This window comes from Rhinoraja longicauda, chromosome 28 (genome assembly GCF_053455715.1).
Source record: "Rhinoraja longicauda isolate Sanriku21f chromosome 28, sRhiLon1.1, whole genome shotgun sequence".
Taxonomy (NCBI): Eukaryota; Metazoa; Chordata; class Chondrichthyes; order Rajiformes; family Arhynchobatidae; genus Rhinoraja; species Rhinoraja longicauda.
In genome coordinates this window covers 22,760,472-22,782,631 of record NC_135980.1, presented here as the reverse complement: position 1 = coordinate 22,782,631, position 22,160 = coordinate 22,760,472, and the positions used below count along the sequence as shown (strand labels likewise).

At 42.5% G+C, this 22,160-nt stretch overlaps 1 protein-coding gene across 1 annotated transcript in view; it reads left to right on the top strand.

Moving 5' to 3' along the window:
- The first annotated feature begins 8,162 nt into the window (after window positions 1–8,162).
- LOC144607137 (GRAM domain-containing protein 2B) overlaps window positions 8,163–22,160 on the top strand; it is a 37,995-nt gene continuing 23,997 nt past the window's right edge. The window contains exon 1 of the mRNA XM_078423759.1: window positions 8,163–8,232. Coding sequence (XP_078279885.1) covers window positions 8,222–8,232 — 11 coding nt within the window. The 5' untranslated portion in view covers window positions 8,163–8,221. The remainder of the gene's footprint in view (window positions 8,233–22,160) is intronic.

The window sequence follows — 22,160 nt, the reverse complement described above, 5'->3', positions numbered from 1 at the left end:
AGAGTGGTGAAAAAGATGTATGCTATGTTTATGATAGACACAAAACGCTGGAGTAACTCAGTTGGCATTATGTTCGGCACAGACATTGTGAGTGGAAGGGCCTGATCCTCTGCTGTACTACGTTCTATATTCTGCATGCTGAACTTGCAAACATTGTTGAAACATTGCGATCAAACAGCAGTTAACAAATGATAAATGCTCTTTCCCAGTCTTTTCCAGTAAAACATGACTTGTATTTAATAGTAATTCAAAGCTCCCATTAACTATGGTGAAATTGATTGTGACTGATCTCTTTCAAGCAAGTCTAATATCTGACCAAATTTTATTTCGGATTTTTAATGCGACCCAAAAGAACCATAATTTGTAATCTTATTACGTTGAAAGTGATCAGAAAGTGAAAAAAAACTAGTTAACATTCAGTGTGTGTTTGTAGTCTTAATTTTGTGAATTTTGAAAAATGATTGTAACTTAAAATGTATCTAGGATTAATTTGGTTGTAAATATTTAATGTAGGATTGCGAGTGGAATAGTCTTTTTGAATGAAAGGCATTCTCCCCCCTGCATAAACTGAATGAAAGCATTAATCCCTCGTTTATTTTACAATTTGGCATTTCAGTATCCAACATAAAGCTGTGGTTATGGTATTAGCTGCATAAATAACACCTTTCTGATCAGAATATAACTAAGTGTCCATTGTCCATTGCTTTTCAGCTTTAATTGTTTAAACCAGTCAAAAAAATTCCCAATGCTGTGTCACTTTTAGTTTAGTTTCATTTAATTTATTGTCACGTATACTGAGGTAGAGAAAATCTTGTTGCGTGCTATCCAGTCAGCGAAATGATTTCAAATGATTACAATCAAGCTGTCCACAGTGTACACGTACAGGATGAAGGGAATAATGTTTAGCGCAAAGTAAAGTCCGATTTAAAGTTAGTCTGAGAGCCTCCTATGAGGTGGATGGTAGCTCGGGACCACTCTTTAGTTGTTGATGGGATGGCTAAAAGTTGCCGGATGACAGCTGGAAAGAAACCTATCCATCCATCCTTTTGCCAATGAAACCACCCTCACCTGTATCCACCTATCACTTGCCAGGCTCTGTCCTACCATTACTTCTTTTACAGCTTTCTTCCCCCTACTACAGAAAATCTGAAGGAAGCACACCAGTAATCATCTTGAAATAGTTAATGCTTCTCTTTCCACAGATGCTACCTGACCTGCTGATATTTTTTTTCCTCGGCGTTGTGTGATTGCACAATTTTCTGTTTTTACTTTTGATGTTGCAATATTTAGTATTTCCTTTACACCCTATTTATTGCCTCATAATTTGGCATTTCCTGTTGGGAAATTGTGTTCTGGACATCTTTATCTTGGTTGCCTAATATTACTTCCACTGTTTGGCCATTTTGCACGTGTCTCTATTTATTGCTTTTTATCATTACTGGATTTACTGGAACTCCGAGCTTCATGCAAACAAGGAATTTCATTGCATCCAATTTTATGTAACAATAAACTTGTCCATTATTGCTGCCTGTATATTTCTCAATTAATCTTTAACTCTCCTGTACTTAAACTTAACTCTCCCACTTATTCTTAACTTTCCACCAGACACAACCTGGATTCCCTTCCCTGTCTCTTTCTCTTTGGGATCATCGTGAATGTTGCTATTTATCTCACTAAGGGCCACTGTCAGATCTTTACTCACTCAGGTCACCTGTCGATATTCCTTTGCGTTTTCTTTGCAACTTGCTCTCCTACCTATCTGTGTGCCTTCGGCAAATTTTAACAACGCTACCGAGTCATTTGTATAAAGTGTGGAAGGCTGAGATGCCAGTGCTGTCGCATGTTACATGTTGCCAACAGAAAGTGTTCCATTTATAGACCCAAAATGCTGGAGTAACTCAGCTGGTCAGGCAGCATCTCTAGAGAAAAAGAATAGGTGACATTATGGGTCAGAACCCTTCTTCAGACTGACAAAGTTTGGAAGGTCTGAAGAAAGGTTTCGACCTGAAACGTCACCTGTTCTTTTTCTCCAGAGATGCTGCCTGGCCCGCTGAGCTTCTCCACCATTTTGTGTCTATCTTCGGTATAAACCGTTGTCTGCAGTTTCTTCCCACACAGAGCCTCGTTTATGCCTGTTAACCATGCCAATGTGTTGGTTCCTGCCCCATGAATTGTTCAGCACCATAACTTTGAAGTGGCACCTTGTCAAATGGCCTTGCGACACAAGGAACTGCTGATTTATAAAACAACACAAAGTGCTGGTAAATCAGCTGGTCAGGCAGCATCTCTGGAGGACGTGGATAAATGATACTTTGGTTCAGGACCCATCTTCAGTCAGATGGTGGGGTAGGGGGAAGCTGAAAGGGAGGTGGGGAAGGCACAAAGTCTGGCAAGTGATAGTGGGGTGTTTTTCAAATTTTGGAGCACATTGCCTCACAGACTTGGATGTTTGGATGAAGCTTACCAGCGAATGGAAATGGGGAGGCGATCCTTCAGTTTTAGTTTATTGTCATGTGCACCGAGGTGCAGTGAAAAGATGTGTTGTCTTTCCTCTGACTGGTTAGCAGGCAACAAAAGCTTTTCGCTGTACCTTTGTTGCACGTGACAATAAGCTAACACTGAGTTGAGAGGTATTTCATTCACGTTTAGCCCAAACTTTTTTATTTTTCTAGAAGTTAAAAGTAGCAGCTTTGTTCTGGCGATCTTGCCTTGCATAACGTCTTCCCACATTCCATAACCCCCCCACCTCCCCCACCTGTGTTCACCTATTGCCAACCACCTCTTGTCCTGCCCCTCTTCTCTCCCAGCTTTCTCCCCCCTCCCCCCGTAATCAGTCTGAAGAAGAGTCCTGACCTGAGGCATCGCCTATCCATGTTCTCCAGAGAAGCTGAGTTATTCCAGCACTTTGTGTCCTTTTTTTGTAAACTAGCATCTTTAGACTTTAGACTCGAGATACGGTGTGGAAAAGGCCCTTCGGCCTACCGAGTCCGTGCCTCCCAGTGATCACCCCGTACAATCGCACTATCCTACACACAAGCGACCAATTTTCATTTTACAGAAGCCAATTAACCTGAAACCTGTATGTCGTTGGGGTGTGGGATTAAAACGGAGCACCCGGAAAAAAGCCCACATTGTCACAGAGAAAAGGTACAAACTCTGTGCAGACAGCACTTGTAGCCAGGATCGAACCTGGGTCTCTTGCACTGCAAAGCAGCAACTCTACCTCCGTGCCATCGTCCCTTCCTATCTGTAGTTCCTTGTTTTTGTATCTCTATCAGTTGGTATCAGAGATAATTCAGGGAATTGGATGACCTGGAGTCCGGCTGTTTCTGTTGTATGTGGTCACAGTGTGTTGTAATCAGACACTGACCTATGTCAAGTGGATAAGGGAATAACAGCTAAGTAAAGAAAATGGTAAAACAGAGATGATTAAAAAATGATGGAAATTCACAACAGGGTAATCCCTATTTGCAGGTGGAAGTGGTATTCTTTTAAACTTGTGCTGCCATATAGTTAGTGCAACGAGACTTTTGCTTTCAGATACTGATGTACAATGCATATATTTAGTACTAGCAGAAATGTATCTTGGGTGGCAAGTTATTAATTGGCTCCTATAGATTCAATTAGAGATCAGTCCCACTGATACCATTGTTCATAAACCAGTTTTGTGCCAATGCCACAAGATAAGTGGTTATTTGAGCTGTTCAAAGTGCTTTCTCAAACAAGATCAGCCCATCAGTGATTGCTGCTGTTACGCTGCTCCAGAGACTCAGTTTGGCCTGCACGATCTCCCGGTTGCCAAACACTTTAATTCCCCTTCCCATTCCCATACCGATCTTTCTGTCCTGGGCCTCCTCCACTGTCAGAGTGAGGCCACACACAAATTGGAAGAACAGCACCTCTTATTTTGCTTGGGCAGTTTACAACCCAGCAGTATGAATATTGATTGCTCTAATTTCAAGTAATCTTGCTTTACCTCCCTCTCCATCCCTCTCCACCCTAGTTGTCCTGCTAGTTTCACTGTTCATATCCTTTAGTTATCACCTTTTCCACAGCCAACAATGGACCATTGTGGGCTCCACATTTTCTTGGTCAATGATTTTGTTCTGTACCTTTTCGTACCTCTAGTTTCCCTCTTGCACAGATGGAGCGATTTGAGCCAAACAGCGTGCGGTATTTGCTTTGATCTTCCAAAGCATTTCAATCAAATCAGAAAATACACATTTTTGGTCTATAAGAGAATTGAGGTCAAGATTGTAGTCAATGGTGGAGCAAGCTTTGAAGCCATTTGATCCACTTCTTCCTTTCCAGATGTGTCTACGCTATTGACATGGGCTCATTATTTTGGGGATTAAGTTACGGTATGAGGAATTTGGGCATCGAGTTGTTCTGTTGGAAGAGTATCCCTTTGTTCCTGGAGCTAATCACCTGAAAGTGAAGAGGTGACGCTTGGCACGTTTGAGTGGCTATTTAACATTCAAAATAGAATTGGGTTTGACAATTTTGGCACAATTAATATTGGGCTTCAATTTAAAGTAAAAATTGGCCTCGTTGAGAGATGAGAATTGGGAAATCAAAATTGTATTTGGCACGGTAGTGAATGGCAATGTTCATTTAAAAGAAAAAATCCAGGATGTTTTGCAAGAATAATAGTAATTCAAAAACAGAATGTTGCCAGTTTTAGCTTAGCTTATTATTATCGCATGTTTCAAGGTACAGTGAAAAGCTTTTGTTTACGTGCTAGCCAGTCCAAGAGAAGACTCTACATGATTACAATCAAGCCATCCACAGTGTAGAGATAAAAGGTAAAGGGTACGGTATTTAGTGCAAGATAAAGTTTGATTAAAGGTAGTTCAAAGGTCTCCAATGAAGTAGATGGGAGATCAGGGCCACACTCGAGCTGGTGAGAGGACTATTAAATTGTCTGATGACAGCTGGGAAGAAACTATCCCTGAATCTGGAGGTACGCATTTTCAAATTGCTGTACCTCATGCCTGATGGGAGAGGGAAGAAGAGGGGAGTGGATTGGGGTGAGAAGCGTGAAGTGTCAATGTAGTCAATGGTAATGAAGTTGGTTTGTGCGATAGTCTAGGCTACATCCACAACTTTCTGCTATTTCTTCTTGTCTTGGATGGAGCTGTTCCCTAACCATGCTGTGATGCATCCCGATAAAGTGCTTTCTATGGCACATCTGTAGAAGTTGATGAGGGTTGTTGAGGATATGCCAAACTTCCTAAACCTTCTCAGGAAGTCGATGCATTGGTGTGCTTTCTTGGCTGTAGCTTTGTCGCTGGTCCAGGACAAATTGTTGGTGATATGTAGGAACTTGAGGCTTTCAACCATCTTTACTTCAGCGTCATCAATGTATGGGGCTGTATGTACTGTTGCTTCGCAAAATCAATCCCCATCTCCTTTGCCTTACTTACATTGAGGGAGAGGTTGTTGTCTTGGCATCAAGTAGCAAGGTTCTTGGGTTAGGGGGCATGTATGAGAGAAACTACATTTCGGGTCAGTCTTGCAGCAGAACAATAAAAATGTTCGCAATGTTCATTAGTTTCAATCATTTTTTTAGGAATCATTATAACTGAAAACTATAATATCGGCCTTGATTGCTCCCTTTATAAAAGTTTAATGGGTTACGGGAATCTTGAGCATTTATTGCCTATTCCGAGAGATGGTGGTAGTGTATTTCCCTGTGAATTGAAGGTAGTTGTTTCCATACTGTTTTAATGAAACTGAGTGACTCTCCTAGGTCACTACAGAGGCCAGTTGGGACATGTATGTTGATGTGAATGAAATGAGAATCATTTTTGGATGATGGCAATTAATTTGCTTAAAATATTGAATCAGTTTAAATGTTTAAAAGACACTTGGACAGTACATTGATAGGAAAGGTTTAGTTGGAGATGGGCCAAACGCAGGCAAATGGGACCCGCTTGGAAGTGGCATCTTGGGTGGCATGGACGAATTGGACTGTGGTTCCTGTGCTTTGTGACTCTGTGTAGGAATGAACTGCAGATGCTGGTTATACGCCAAAGATAGACACAAAATGCTGGAGTAGCTCAGCAGGACAGGCAGCACTATGTCCGCTATATGACTCTATGATGGATTATTGAAGTCTGTTTATTTTTTCTCAATGTGGCTTATTTTCAATCACAATAATACTTTATTAGCCAAATATGTTTTGCAACATACGAGGAACTTCATTTGCCATACAGTCGAAACAATAAAAAGCAACAGGACCTCACAAAATACATTTTAACATGAACATCCACCACAGTGACTCCTCTGCATTCCTCCCCGTGATGGGAGGTGAAGAAAAAGTTCAATCTCTCCCTTCTTTGTCCTCCAGCGGTCGGGAACCTCTAACCTTCCGTTGACCGGACAATCATGACTACCGTAGCTGGCGGTGGGCCTTCATTGGGGCGATCAAGCTCCTGCATCGGGGGGGGGGGGGGGGTCTCAGCTCCCCCACGCCTGCGACCTACCCCAGGTCGGGGGCTATCGACCCTCGTGTAGCTTTGGAGCTCCCGACCGGTCTCAACCCGAGACTGCGAGCTCCGCGATGTTAAGTCCGCAGGCCGCGTTGAAGCTTCGATGCCAGGCAAGGAATCGGATGTTAAGTCCACGGCCCGGCGGGGGCTCAAAGTCAGTCCTAGGCAAGGCCTCCAGCTCCATGTTGTTTGGCCGCAGAGCGACCGGAGATGCGATCCGGAAAGCAATCGCATCTCCGGCAAGGTAAGAGATTGGAAAAAAAAAGTTTCCCCCACCCCCCCCCCCCACATAAAACAAATCAGAGAACATTTACACAAACTTTTTAAACTTGCCAAAATAACAAAAAAAGTTTGAAAACGACAGACAGACTAGGCGAGGCAACCGTCGTGGATCTCCCTGGTGGATTCACTCAAGATCTCCACTGCAGATTTCTGGACTCTATGCCAAATGCTAACATTTTGAGAGGAGGAATATTTTTCTGACCTTTGTTAATTTCCTTAATGATAAGTTGAATGAGCTGAGAGTTCCATGCTTCAAGAAGTTCTGTCAATTTTGTCCAGATGATGATGTGGAAATGATGGCCCGTTTCCTTGCCCTGGCCAAAGGTGACAAGATAAAACTTGCATCATTTTAACATCTTTTATTATCACTTGAAAGTCCAAAATGTCATGTGCTAATCTTTGTACCTCAGTGCTAGACTGATTCACACTGCCACGTGTCATTTAATGATTGCAACTCGAACGTGATATTGGCAATAGGCGTCTTAAACATTGCACAGGGTAAACCACATGTTCAAAATTACCTGTAATACTTCAACAGTTCACCAAATAGGTTTAGTTTGCAAGCTATGCAATCAAACCAGAAAGAGAAAGTGCTGGAGTAACTCAGCAGGTCAGGCAGCATTTCTTCCTGGACCAAAGTCCCAAAACGTCACCTATCCATGTTCTCCAAAGATGCTCCCTGACCCACTGAGTTACTCCAGCATTTTGTGTTTATCTTCAGTATTCCAGCATCTGCAGTTCCTCGTTATTACAGATAATATTATACATGCATACAATCAAGCCGAACTCGAGGACAATGGGTAGAGTGAAGGAAAAGATAAAAAGTGCAGAATATAGTTCTCTGCTTTGTAGCGTATTTATTAATTGCCTAATATTCTGTTGTCTGTGCTTTCAAATGAAAAAGCCTTTTATGTACTCTTACCATGGAGTATTCTGATGTCTTATTATAGAGTCATGGAGTCTAACAGTGGGGAAACAGGCCCTTTGACCCAACTTTGGCCCACACCGGCCAACATGTCCCATCTACACTAGTCCCACCTGCCTGTGTTTGGCCCATATCCCCCTAAACCTGTCATGTCCAGGTGCCCATCTAACTGTTTTGTTAAGTTTTAAGTTCTATTGGTGAATTAGTGCATCGCAAAGGCTTTACCGCATACAGAGATAATGCATTGGTAGCAATTGTGAGATCTAACATGATTTAATGATTCTCGAGTCTTTGACCTTGGAGTGAGTCTATTGGTTGATTGCTTTTGTTGATCATTGGACTATGATGTTATCCATTGCTGAGATAACGTGAGCAGGTGGTGTGACTTTGAGCTGCTGTGCAGTTTGATAACTGTTCAACTGTTCTGTGACTAACAAGCACATTATCGGCGCTAGTCTGGTGTACAGTAAACCGCTCAAATCTCAAGAGATCTTGGTTCTCTGCTGTTGGAGAAGAACATATGGCAAAAAGGTAAGATTAGTTTGTAAGACCTTGTTTGTGCAGGTTGCTAGCGTTTGGTCTCGAATCAGCAGGTCATTTTATTTCAAAGCAGCAAAATCCTATCAATGCATTTATGCAGAAGGGCAAACCTGGGGGAAAAAAAGTTTGTTCATTTAAAAAAAAACAAGCCTTGGATTTGGTCAGCCCAACCACCCCCTCCCCAGGTACTCCCCCTGTGGCCGCAGGAGATACAACACCTGTCCTTGTACCTCCTTGCTCGACTCCGTCCAAGGACCCCGACAGTCCTTTCAGGTGAGGCAGAGGAGGTTCACTTGCACCTCCTCCAACCTCGTCTAGTTTATCCGCTGTTCCATGTGTAGACTTCTGTATATCGGCGAGACCATGCGCAGACTCGGCAATCGTTTCGCTGAACATCTTCGCTTAGTCCACCTAGGCCTACGCGATCTCCCAGTTGCACAGTCTTGGAATAGTTTCATGTTTTTTTTAATGTGAATACGTATATTCATCTTTCTGCATATGCTTATCTCCCTTACTACTGCAGCTGGTTTCAACAAACATTGGTGTGAATTATCATGTAACATCATTATATCAACTTCAACCATCTTTCATGGGGGAATTAACTTTATCCTATTGAATATAATATGAGGAGGCTGAAGAGTGATAAAATAAATGCATCTTAAACTAACAAGTACTCCTTGAAGTACTGAGGCAGTTAATATATGTGGGGGGAGAAACCTGCATTTACATGCCTGTCAAAATCTTGCATCTTGAACATGTGATCAGATTTTGGTTGCTGCATTCTGTTTATTCGATCACAGGATATGGAGGTTGGGAACATTTCTTATCTTTTGGCATTTCTGCTTCTTTTGATTATATTATCTCCACAAAAAAACACATCAAGGTGGATCTTGTCTAATGTTATGTAATATTCTTGCAGTATTCTAAAATTGAGGATCAGCTACGTTTTGAACCTCCAATCTGTGAGTGACCAACGATACTGTAGTGAATGAGTTAGTGGGGGAATTTGACCAGACACACTTGGACGTCAGGGTCTGGCGTAGACGTGCAGATTTGTGGGTTAATTAGCACTTTGTAAAATTGCCCCTCATGGATAGGGAGCGGATAAGAAAATGGGATAACATAGAACTAGTGCAAACCGGTGATCGAAGGTTGGCATAGACTCAGTGGGCTGAGTGGCCTATTTCAATGCTCTATCTTTCAATCAGTGTCTATCAACTCACCAGTTTTGAATCTGCAATATCTGGTTGATCTTCAACTGTCCTGTTGTTTGGATTTTGTCCCACGTTTGCCATTTGAACCATGTTGTTTACAGTTCAGTAAGTCATTGCTTTAAAATTAGATGCTTGCAAGTCTGAAGCAAGCTGGAATCAAAGTTCATACTCATTTTATCTGTGAACTTCCTGATTCACCCACTTTTGGCGCCTTTGTGCTTTGATCGTTGCTGCGTCCTGTGGAATAGGGTTTTTAAAACCACTTTAATCATAGATTTATTTTCAAACATTTTGCATTGCAATTTAGACACGAGGAACTGCAGATGCTGCAATCTAGGGTCGAATGCAAGGTGCTGGAGTAATTCAGCGGGTTAGTAAGTTAATCTGCTGAGTTACTCCAGCACGTTGTGTTCTTGCATTGCAGTTCATTGCGTGGTATAAGAGGAATGGTTGGCGTCATAAACCTGATGTCTGTTTTTGTTGATTGGTGCAGTAAATATAGTTCAACCTGTGATTCACTAATATACATTTTAGTCCCAAGTAAACTCTGACATATTATTAACAGATTTAGTTTTTAGTTTGAGTTCCAGCGTGGAAACAGGCTGTTTGCCCCACCGAGTCCGCACCAACCAATGATCACCCATACACTGGTTCTATCCTACACACTCGGGACGTGTTCACAGGGAAACGTACAAACTCCATACATGCAGGACCTGTAATCGGGATTGAACCTGGGTCCCTGGTACTGTAAGGCAGCAGGTATACTACTACGCTGTCCAATTTGGGTTTGCTTGTTGAAATTTTCTCGGCTTTAATAATGGGAATCAAGCATTTTGCTTTGATAGCATGCTGGATTGATTATGGCATATCTCGCGAGCAATCTATTGTGACCTGAACTGAATATTTCTATCTTTAATCCACTTGCCCAGCCTTATCTGTGGACTGACTGGACACCCGATTGGGTCTGATCTGTTGACACGTGTTGGCAAAGGAGAGTAGCCATGGAACTTGGTGGGTCAGGCAGCATCTGTGAAGGGAAATGGACTGTTGACGTTCCAGTTTGAGACTCTTCATCTAGATTGAAAGAATAGAGGGAAAGTAGGCAGAATAAAGAGATGGGAGGGGCAAGAGCTAGCAACCATGGGCGAGGAAAGGGTTGATTAGCGCATAGTAATGAAGTAGGGAAGGGCACAGATGGCTGCAGGTGAGGCTGCTGGTGATAAGCAGAAAAGATAAGGCTATAGATTCTGGAATCTGATATGGGAAGGTGAAATGTTGAACCAAGTAAGGAGGGATGGTGACGGATGCCAGTAAAAGAGGGAAGGGAAGGAAGAACAGTGGGGAGTGGGATCCAATGGGGGTAGTGTGTGGCAGAGGGGGCAGGAGTTGGAATTGTGGGCAGGGAAAAAAAACTGGGTGAAAGGGGGTAGGGAATATTGTGGGATGGTAGACGTGAGGATCAGGATAGAAAGGGACAGAGGGAGTGCGATTATCTGAAGTTGGAGTATTCGATGTTCACGCTATTGGGCTGTGGACTACCCAGGCGGAATATGAGGTGATATTCCTCTACATTGCATTTGGCCTCATCCGGGTACTGGAAGAAACCAAGGACGGACAGGTCGATGTGTGAATGGGAAGGGGTATTAACATGGATAGCAAATGGGAGATCCAGATAGTGGTAATGGACAGAGTGCAGGTGCTCGGCAAAATGGTCGACTGGACGTGCAATTGGTCTTGTTGATGTAGAGGAGGCTACACCAAGATCAATAGACACTGGATTGAAATTGCTTGTAGTGACGCAGCAAAAATGTATGGGTACTATTAATTTAGTTGATAAACTGGTTTGTTTCCCGCAACCAAGGTACATAAAAGCACATGACTGTGAGTCGGCAATACAAAAAGATGAACATTTCTTATTCCTTAATGGTGCTTTTAGTTTAGACACACAATGTGGAAACAGGCCTTTCGGCCCAGAGTCCACACTGACCATCGATCACCCATTCACTCCAGCTTGATGTTATCCTACACACGAAGGACAGTTTACAGACGCCAATTAATGTACAAACCTGCACGTCTTTGGAACGTGGGTGGAAACTGGAGCACCTGGAGAAAATCCACGCGGTCACGGGGAGAACGTGTAAGCTCCACACAGACAGCACCCGCGGTCAGGATCGAACCTGGGTCTCTGGTGCTGCGGAGCTGCAGCTCTTACTGCTATGCATTGACGTGAAAATCTCCAACTGATCTCCACTGCATTGCTTCCTTTACTCATGTTTAATTGCCTCTCTGCTCTGCATAACCCCCCAATATTGCGTGACATGTTTTTAGTTGGAATGATACATTCCCTGAAGCACAATTTGCAGATTCTACCCACTGCTATGTTGCTGCTGTGATGTACAAGCCAGGTTATTGTATTCTTGTGGAGAATTAATTTGGTTTAATAAAGCTGGTCAGCCAACATTTCGGTTTGGGACCCTCCTTCAGACTTTGATTGTGAAGCACTTTTCAAATTCTCCTTCCCCTTTAAGCTGAGGATCAGCTAGTTAGGCTTTGTAGTTTTATTATATATATATCATATATATATATATCATATCATATATATACAGCCGGAAACAGGCCTTTTCGGCCCTCCAAGTCCGTGCCGCCCAGTGATCCCCGTACATTAACACTATCCTACACCCACTGAGGATGAGCTAGTTAGGGTTTGTAGTTTTAAACAAAATGACTGGAATGCCTCCAGGCATTCTTGGAGGATTAATTTGACCTGGTCTCTAAAGGCTTGAAAGGTCAGGCTCTAAAATTATAATCCTTGGCCACCTGACAACTGAAGAAAGGCCCCTCTGTTTGATTACTCTTGCACATGAAGCAAACTGCAGCTCCAGCCTCATACAGAATCGGAGTGAAGGTAGTTCATTTAATCTTACTTATAAACTTGACCATTAATCTGAATTTACATCGGCCAAATGGACTTCATTTATGACAAGCTTGCATATTTTATCAGGGTTGGGCAAGTGATCATCTTTGGTATTTTACACCGCTTGAATGTTGTTTAACCTGATTTTTGTTCAGGTGAAAAAGGAATTTTCTCCCTTTTGCCTGTAATCCGATGTGCAGGTTCTGATCTGGTACCAACTGCTTTGTGTGTGTGTATGTGGGTGTGTATGTGGGTGTGTAGTGCACAATGTATCGATACTTCTGTCGTGCAGGGTATTTATAGTAACCCAATATCTAAAATCCATATCATCTTTGGTTAGGTGCAGTTTATTTTGGGCTGTCAGTGCTGTTTAATTGGAATTATTGTCTAATCGCAAGTATGGCCCTTGCAACATTGGGTGCACTGATTCTGGATGTGTTACCAATGTGACTAAATGTACTAGTTACATGTGTATTTGCTGGGCGTGAATTGCCATTCAAGCACCAAGGAGGTAAACCATTCATTGCACTCAATGATCGTCAAACATTTTCAACAACTAATTTTGATTTAACCATCATTTTTGTGACTGTTTGACCTTCTCAAAATCCTAGGATAGCAAGGCAGGCAGGCAATGGAATGATTTGGTTACTGTTCTTTTATTGGAACTTGGATAGAAACATCACAAGTTAGGCAGACTTAGATTTTTGATTAGTATGGGAGTCAGGGGTTATGGGGAGAAGGCAGGAGAATGGAGTTAAGAGGGAAAGATAGATCAGCCACGATTGAATGGCGGAGTAGACTTGATGGGCCGAATGGCCTAATTCTGCTCCTATCACTTATGAACTTGCGAGCCTTTTCAGTAGTTCTCTAGTTGCCTTTGAGAGATGTTGTTCAATCTGCTTACACCACACTTCCTATGCATTTCAGATCACGACATATTTGCTATTTTAGGCAAAAGTACCAAATGCGTGAACTCATGGCCTCCGATGACTGACCCGTTTATAGGAAACAATTCATGATCTTAAACAAACCCTATGAAATCTGTTTAATCTTGTGACAACATGAACTGCAGATGCTGGAATCTTGAGTAAAACACACAGTGTGGGAGGAACTCAGCGGGTCAGACAACATTTCGGTTTGGGACCCTTCTTCAGAATTTGAAGCACTTTTCAAATTCTCCTTCCCCTAAATTAAGTCTTGCAATCTTATCATATGTACAGAACCAGGAGACGTGACACCAAAATATTTAAAACGCTGCAGGGCATATTGTGAAAGTTGATTAAAAAAAATATATATATTAGATTTATTAAAACCAGAAGGTGTATACTGAAGGTTTTACTCCACTATTCAAAACCCCCTCATCTGTATCCATCTATCAATTTGCTGGCTTTGTCCCACCCCATGCTCTTTTCCAGCTTTCTCCTTCCTACTCCAATCTGTCCTGACATTAAAAACTCTGCCTATCCATTGTCTCTGCAGATACTGCTTGTCCTGTTGTTACTTCAGCACTTTGTATTTTACTGTATTTAATCTTAACTGCTCCAAATGCTTTGTTTGAGCTGCATCATACTCTTGCATCCAAAAGCTACTTGAATGTAGTCCATCTCTTTTGGATCCCCTCTCTTCCAAGTGTAAAGCTCTGAACAGTGCAAAGCATGTTAACTAAGCCAAAAGCAGTTTTTAATCATCTTAATCATCACTTCAGTTAATAAACATATCATTTTTCAAACAAGTCTCTCAATATGTCCTGCAGCCTTTTAAATACTTGGGTGTAGCATCTCCTGGCTCTGTGCAGATGATCCGATTGCAAGATTCATCTTTGTAATTGACAATTGGAACAGTGAACTGTGTATTCCAGATTTGCTCAGTGACTGCTGAATTGGACAAACTGAAGCTGTCGGGCTGGAAATTAGTTGTAATGGGTCAGAATTTCTACTGAATGGATTTTGCCAGCCAACTGTGAAATAGAGATAGATACAGGGTGCTGGAGTAGCTCAGCAAGTCAGGCCGCATCTCCGGAGAAAAAGGATGGGTAAAGTTTCAGGTCGGGACTCTTTCAGTTTGGTATAGACAATAGGTGCAGGAGGAGGCCATTCGGCCCTTCGAGCCAGCACCGCCATGCAATGTGATCATGGCTGATCATTCTCAATCAGTACCCCGTTCCTGCCTTCTCCCCATACCCCCTGACTCCGCTATTCTTAAGAGCTCTATCCAGCTCTCTCTTGAATGCATTCAGAGAATTGGCCTCCACTGCCTTCTGAGGCAGAGAATTCCACAAATTCACAACTCTCTGACTGAAAACGTTTTTCCTCATCTCAGTTCTAAATGGCCTACCCCTTATTCTTAAACTGTGGCCCCTTGTTCTGGACTCCCCCAACATTGGGAACATGTTTCCTGCCTCTAACGTGTCCAACCCCTTAATAATCTTATACGTTTCGATAAGGTACGTTAAGATAAGATATAAACCAGCATCTGCAGTTCTTAGTTTCTACTGTGAAACAGGATTATTTTTAAAACCTTTAAGTGCATTGACACATGTTAGTAACTGAAACATTGGGCATAATCGGTTCACCATGGTACCTGCCCTCTGTGAAAAGCAGCTTCTGTCCCCCAACATTCCTTTAACACATCCAAAAATAAGGCAGATAGTCACGATACAATTACAAAGTTTAAAAGACATTTTGGATGGGTACATGGATAGTAAAGATATGGCCCAAAGATATGGGACTTGTTTGTTTAGACATCTTGGTCAGCATGGACAAGTGAACCCAAGAGCTTGTATCTGTGCTGTATCGTTCTATGATTCTGAGCAATTTAGTTGATTATTACCAGTTTGTATTTTCTACTCTTTGTGATTTTAATTTTAAACTAGAATTGCATCTCTTTTTTTACTATTGACCTGAAGTGCTGTCCTTGATATTCTATGAACCTTGCCTCTTCCACACACTTCCGGCTGAAAATGGGTTCTGACCTGAAACATCACCTATCCATGTTCTCCTGAGATGCTGCCTGACCTGCTGAGTTACTCCAGCACTTTGCGTCTTGTTTTTCCCTCTTATTTTCAATATCGATTGCAATGCCTTTTAACATTGGGCCACATTCAAAGGGCTGAAATCCTGAGCAATTAGTCACTCTATTGATGAAGACTTGATTTGGCTTCTGCTGGGTTGGGTACAGCTGTATCAGTGGCTCAATTGAACCAGATTCCCAGCACTTCACAATGACAGGAGATACACTTTTCCAATAATAATGTTATCCCACTTTTTAAGAAAGGAGGGAGAGAGCAAACGGGAAATTATAGACCAGTTAGTCTGACATCAGTGGTGGGGAAGATGCTGGAGTCAATTATAAAAGACGAAATTGCGGAGCATTTGGATAGTAGTAACAGGATCGTTCCGAGTCAGTATGGATTTACGAAGGGGAAATCATGCTTGACTAATCTTCTGGAATTCTTTGAGGATGAAACTAGGAAAATTGACAGGGGAGAGCCGGTGGATGTGGTGTACCTCGACTTTCAGAAAGCCTTCGACAAGGTCCCACATAGGAGATTAGTGGGCAAAATTAGAGCACATGGTATTGGGGATAGGGTACTGACATGGATAGAAAATTGGTTGACAGACAGAAAGCAAAGAGTGGGGATAAATGGGTCCCTTTCAGAATGGCAGGCAGTGAGTGACTAGTGGGGTACCGCAAGGCTTGGTGTTGGGACCGCAGCTATTTACAATATACATTAATGACTTGGATGAAAGGATTAAAAGTACCATTACCAAATTTGCAGATGATACAAAGCTGGGTGGTAGTGTGAGCTGTGAGGAAGATGCTATGAGGTTGCAGGGTGACTTGGACAGGTTGTGTGAGTGGGCGGATGCATGGCAGATGCAGTTTAATGTGGATAAATGTGAGGTTATCCACTTTGGTGGTAAGAATAAGAAGGCAGATTATTATCTGAATGGTGTTAAGTTAGGAAAAGGGGACGTACAACGAGATCTGGGTGTCCTAGTGCGTCAGTCACTGAAAGGAAGCATGCAGGTACAGCAGGCAGTGAAGAAAGCCAATGGAATGTTGGCCTTTATAACAAGAGGAGTTGAGTATAGGAGCAAAGAGGTCCTTCTGCAGTGATATAGGGCCCTAGTGAGACCGCGCCTGGAGTACTGTGTGCAGTTTTGATCTCCTAATTTGAGGAAGGATATTCTTGCTATTGAGGGCGTGCAGCGTAGGTTTACTAGGTTAATTCCCGGAATGGGTGGAATGTCATATGTTGAAAGACTGGAGCGGCTAGGCTTGTATACACTTGAATTTAGAAAGATGAGAGGGGATCTTATCGAAACATAAAAGATTATTAAGGGGTTGGACACGTTAGAGGCAGGAAACATGTTCCCAATGTTGGGGGAGTCCAGAACCAGGGGCCACAGTTGAAGAATAAGGGGTAGGCCATTTAGAACGGAGATGAGGAAAAACTTTTTCAGTCAGAGAGTTGTGAATCTGTGGAATTCACTGCCTCAGAGGTCAATTCTCTGAATGCATTCATGAGAGAGCTAGATAGAGCTCTTAAGGATATCGGAGTCAGGGGGTTTGGGGAGAAGGCAGGAACGGGGTACTGATTGAGAATGATCAGCCATGATCACATTGAATGGTGGTGCTGGCTCGAAGGGCCGAATGGCCTACTCCTGCACTTATTGTCTATTGTCTAATACCTTAGAACAAGCTTGGCTGCGGCGTTACCTGATCAGACTACCTAGTTCTTGATATTTAATCATCAAAGAGATGCATTCAAAGAGAAAGGGTGTGTGTTCCTGACTCAGCAACTTCAATTTCTCAATCCCCACATTTTGGAAATGAAACTGAAAATGTTATTTAATAGTTGAATGCTTTTGAACTAAGCAGCACACCGTGATTATCCTATGGCCGGACCAAGAGTTGTGCTTTATTGCAAATCTTTGAGAACACACCTGGATTCAAGAATGTTGGTTGTGTCAGATTGTTGGTTATGCTGTTTTGCAAGTAATTCAAAAACCTGTACTAATTAACTGAACTTTAGTTTGGAGATACAGTGCAGAAGCAGGCCCTTCGGCCCGCCGAGTTCGCGCCGACCAGCGATCCCCGCACATTAGCACTCTCCTGCACATACTAGGGACAATTTACAATTTCATCAAGCCAATTAACCTACAAACCTGTACCTCCTTGGCGTGTGGGAGGAAACCGGAGTGCCCGGAGAAAGCCCACGCAGGTCATGGGGAGAATGTACAAACTCCGTACAGACAGCACCCGTGGTCAGGATCGAACCTGGCTCTCTGACGCTGTAAAGCAGTAACTCTATCGCTGCGCCACCGTGTCGGTTGAGTTCAAATTTAGCCATAGCAGCTGCAGAACTGTACATTTAGTTAATTTAAAGAATAATAATTGTATAAAAGCATTTTAACATTTTATTTCCAGGAGTGTCTACTGTATATCCTGGTTGGTTCAACTGCTCTGGAAATTTAACCCAGGCACCCTGCGGGAGAGTTGCATTGTCCCATCAGGGATATGGGGGGGGGCAGTGGTGGTGATTTCATTCCACCTATACCCCTCTACTTGAAGCATTGTTAGGAAACCTGGAGCATGAGCAATCTGCATTAGGTATAGAGCACAGGAACAGGCCTGAAAAAGGGTCCCGACCCAAAACATCATTTGTCCTTTTTCTCCAGCGATGCTGCCGACCTGCTGTTACTCCAGCTCTTTGCATCTATCTTGGGTATAAACCAGCATTCACTGTTCTTTGTTTCTCCAGGAATGGGCCCTTCAACCCACATAGTATGTGCCAAACATGATGCTAGGCTGAACTAATCCCCTCTGCCTGTATGTGATCCATTCCATGCATATCCATGTTCCTATTTAAAAGGCTCTTAAATGCCTCATCAGACCTGCCTCCACCACCCCCTCCTGACAGCGCGTTCCAGGTACCCACCACTCAGCGTGTAAGGAAATACAACTTGTCCCGCACATCTCCTTTGAACTTTTCCCCTCTCACCTAAAAGCTATGTTCTCTAGTCTTTGACACCTAAACCCCTTAGGAAAAAGTTTTGACTGTCTATCCTATCTATCCTCTCATCATTTGATATACTTCTATCAGGTCTCCTCGATGTTCCAGAACAAAAAAACCTGTGATGACCTGGCATTTCCAATGCAAGGTCAGAATGCAGATTAATGTGGATTAAACTTTTTATTCCTCTTCCTCGGGTGACATTTGTTTCAAATCTTTTGCTTTTATCTTTTTGGCACCACTTGACTCTTCTGATGAGGTTCTTGTTTGGGATGATTCCATGGGCATCAGGTGCATCTTATGGGTACGGGCCGAGACAATGAGTGAAAATCTGAGGCATGATTACATTGCAATTATACCCACATTACCCACAGGAAGACAAGAAAATAGCATGTGTAGGTCTCCTGGCCCATCACATCTCTACTTTAGAGATACAGCACAGAAAGAAGCCCTTCGGCCCACCAAATCCACGCTGACCAGCGATCACCCTGTACATTAACACTATCCTGCACACTAAGCACAATTTACAGAAGTCAATTAGCCTATTAACCTGTACATCTTTCGCGTGTGGGAGAAAAGTGGAGAACCCGGAGAAAGCCCACATGGTCAGAAGGAGAACGTACAGACTCTACCATCATGACAGATCGTTACTGGCCTCATCTCTTCTGCGCCAGATCTCTTACTCCCCCGATCTGACTTCACCTGAAATATTTCCAATGAGCTAGCCTCCAGAAGCCTCTTAGATGGCAAAGTCTAGGAAAACATCACCCTCTTCATTAAAAAAAAATGCCCATGCACCTGTTAGAAGGGAACTAGTCATTTAAAATGCGATGGGATCACTGAAGTTAATATTTGACTTGTTAATTATGTTGGACATTGAGTCTTGAACTTTGTGCAAGAAATTTGGATGGGAAGGCTCCCTTCATATTTTATTCTAGCATTTTTATTCCATGAAATCTCACAATTTTTCTTCTGTCTGTTTCTTCATTGAAGCTAGTCACTTAATGTTCATCTTTGGCAATCTGGACATAATGTTTATGTATGGTGATGTTTCATTGTGTAATTTAGAGAGCAGAGAATCTCTCTACTTAGTTTCGAGATATAGCATGGCAATGAGCCCTTTTGCCCACTGAGTCAATGCTGACCATTGACAGTCTGAAGAAGGGTCTCGACCCCAAAAGTCACCCATTCCTTCTCTCCAGAGATACTGCCTATCCCGCTGAGTTACTCCAGCATTTGGTGTCTATTGACCTTTGATCATCTGTTCACATTCATTCCTTTGTCCCACTTTCTTATCCACCCCATACTCACTGAGGGCAATTTGCAAAAAAACATTAAGCTGCAAACTTGCACGTCTTTGGGTTATGGCAGGAAACAGAAGCACCCGGAGCAAAAACACGCGTCGCAGGGAGAACGTGCAAGCTCCACATTGACATCCCCCGAAGTTGGGATTGAGTCAGTCTCTGACGCTGTGAGGCAGCAGCTCTACCAGCTGCGCCACCGTGCCACCATGCTTGGAAAAAGTCTGTTTTCTGAAATTGAGTTAAAGACCTGTATCTTTAGATTGATGTTGTGTGTCACAGAAATAAAAATGAAATGGACGGAAATGTTTTCCTGCTTGCCAGTAAACTTATAAAATTAGTCTGGAATGTGTCTTTTACGGAAATGTGTTGCATTTGCCTGTTAAATGACGATGTGCATGTGCCCTACCTTTCCCTCTGGGGAATTTGTCGAATTATTGCATCTAATGTATGCATGATGGAGACATGGCACTGCAAATTTCTGCTTGCAGTTTCCTCTTTGTTTGATATTTGAAGGATTTTTGGTATTTGTGTTTATGACCATAGAACTTTTTTTGTAATAGAATTAAAGACGTTTGGAAAGATATGGTCAGGAAGGATCTAGAAGCACATGGGCCAAATGCAGGGAAATGGGGGTGGTCCAGAATGCGCACTTGGTCAGTATAGATAAGTTTGATTGGTTGAAAGATACAGCATGAAAATGGTCCACACAGCATCCAAAGTCATGATAGAACCTGGGTCTCTGGCGCTGTGTAGCAGAAGCTCTACCAGCTGCGCCACTCTGCCATCCATATTGCCCAAGTTGGGCCTAAGGGTCTGTTTCCATGCTGAATTGCTCAATGTCTCTATGATGAATACAATTACAACTTTTAATTTTTGGAAGATTCAACAGCATTCTGAAGTAAAAACAGCAAATGCTAAAGGAAACTCAAGCCAGAAGGATCCCAGATATGAAATGGTATCTAATTTTCTTTCCACAGATGCTGCCTGACATGCTGAATGTTTCCATGCATTTTCTGTTTTCATTTCAGATTGCTCTTTAGTCCTTCGAGCTTGTACCATTACTCAGTAAAGTTCTGGGCAACTTTTATCTAAACTCAATCTTTACTTGACCTTGATGCTCTTTATTGACAAAGATCCATTGAATGATCATAGATTTCAAGTGAACCGATAATTGCTGCTGCCTCGGAGTGCCAGAGAGCTGGGTTTGATCATGACCTCGGGTGCTGTCTAGTGGAGTTTGTACATTCTGCTTGCACTGCAAGTTTCCTCCCAAATCTCAAAGATGTGTGTGTTTGTAGGTTAATTGACCAGTGTAAATTGGCCCTATTATAAAGGCAGTGGATAAATGGGATAACAGAACTAGTGTGAATAGGTGATCGATGGTCAGCATCGCTGAAGAGCCTGTTACCGTGCTGTATCTCTTTTTCAATTCAATCTTCGGGGACGAAGTTTGCTTGGGATTGCGTGTACTTGCACATCTACATGGTTTCTTTAAGATGTCTTGCAATTATGACAGGCACGGCACAAAAACAAACTCTCCTTATCTCTTGACAAATTTTACTGCCTGTCATGAAGTCTGACAGGTCCCTGCCCTTGATGGTATGCAAGGACTAAAATTACTGTAATAACTTTGTGGTATTTCTGTTGGAAATATAATCCTTATTTTGAAAGATACTTAACAAAAATGTACTTGCCATACCTCAATTTAAATGCTGTCAATCCAATACCTTTAAGCAGCAGTCTATCTGTTTTTCTGTGCAATCTGATTGAAATATCTTGGTGCAAGACCTGCACAGGGTCTGAAGAAGGGTCTCGACCCAAAACGTCACCTATTCCTTTTCTCCAGAGATGCTGCCTGACCCGCTGAGTCACTCCAGCATTCTTATATCTGTCCCGCTGAGTTACTCCAGCATTTTGTAGTTACAAATTACATGGAGTTCTCACCATCTTGTGGTTCCCCTCTCATTGCCATGTGCCATCTAATTTCTTCCTCCATCCTGTCTGTTTTTTTTCCTAATTGATAGTTGCATCATTGTATCTTTGATTACAAGGGGTCTGTGGATTACGGACCTCAGACCTGTATGTAAGTCGGAAATGAGCAACCTTTCCCAAAAGTTATAATGTGAAATCCTTCGTCTTGACAGTTCCTGGAGACTGATTAGCAAAGCATAGACTGGGGAAGATCGGTATTGGTGGTCGGAGTTGCTAACAGAAACGTTTTGGTTTTGTGCGCTATCCACACAGATCAGCTATACTATACATAAATACAGTCAATCAAGTCAAACTTAAGGTGGAGTCATGGGTAAGATGCAGAGTGCAGAATATATGGCTCTCTGCATTGAAGCGCATCAATTTGTAAAGTTTGACAATTGATTAAGATCCAAGGAATTGAAAATGCTGGAATCTTGAGCAAAACAAACTGTTGGAGGAACTCTGAGAGCCAGGCAATGTCTGTAGAAAGAATGTAC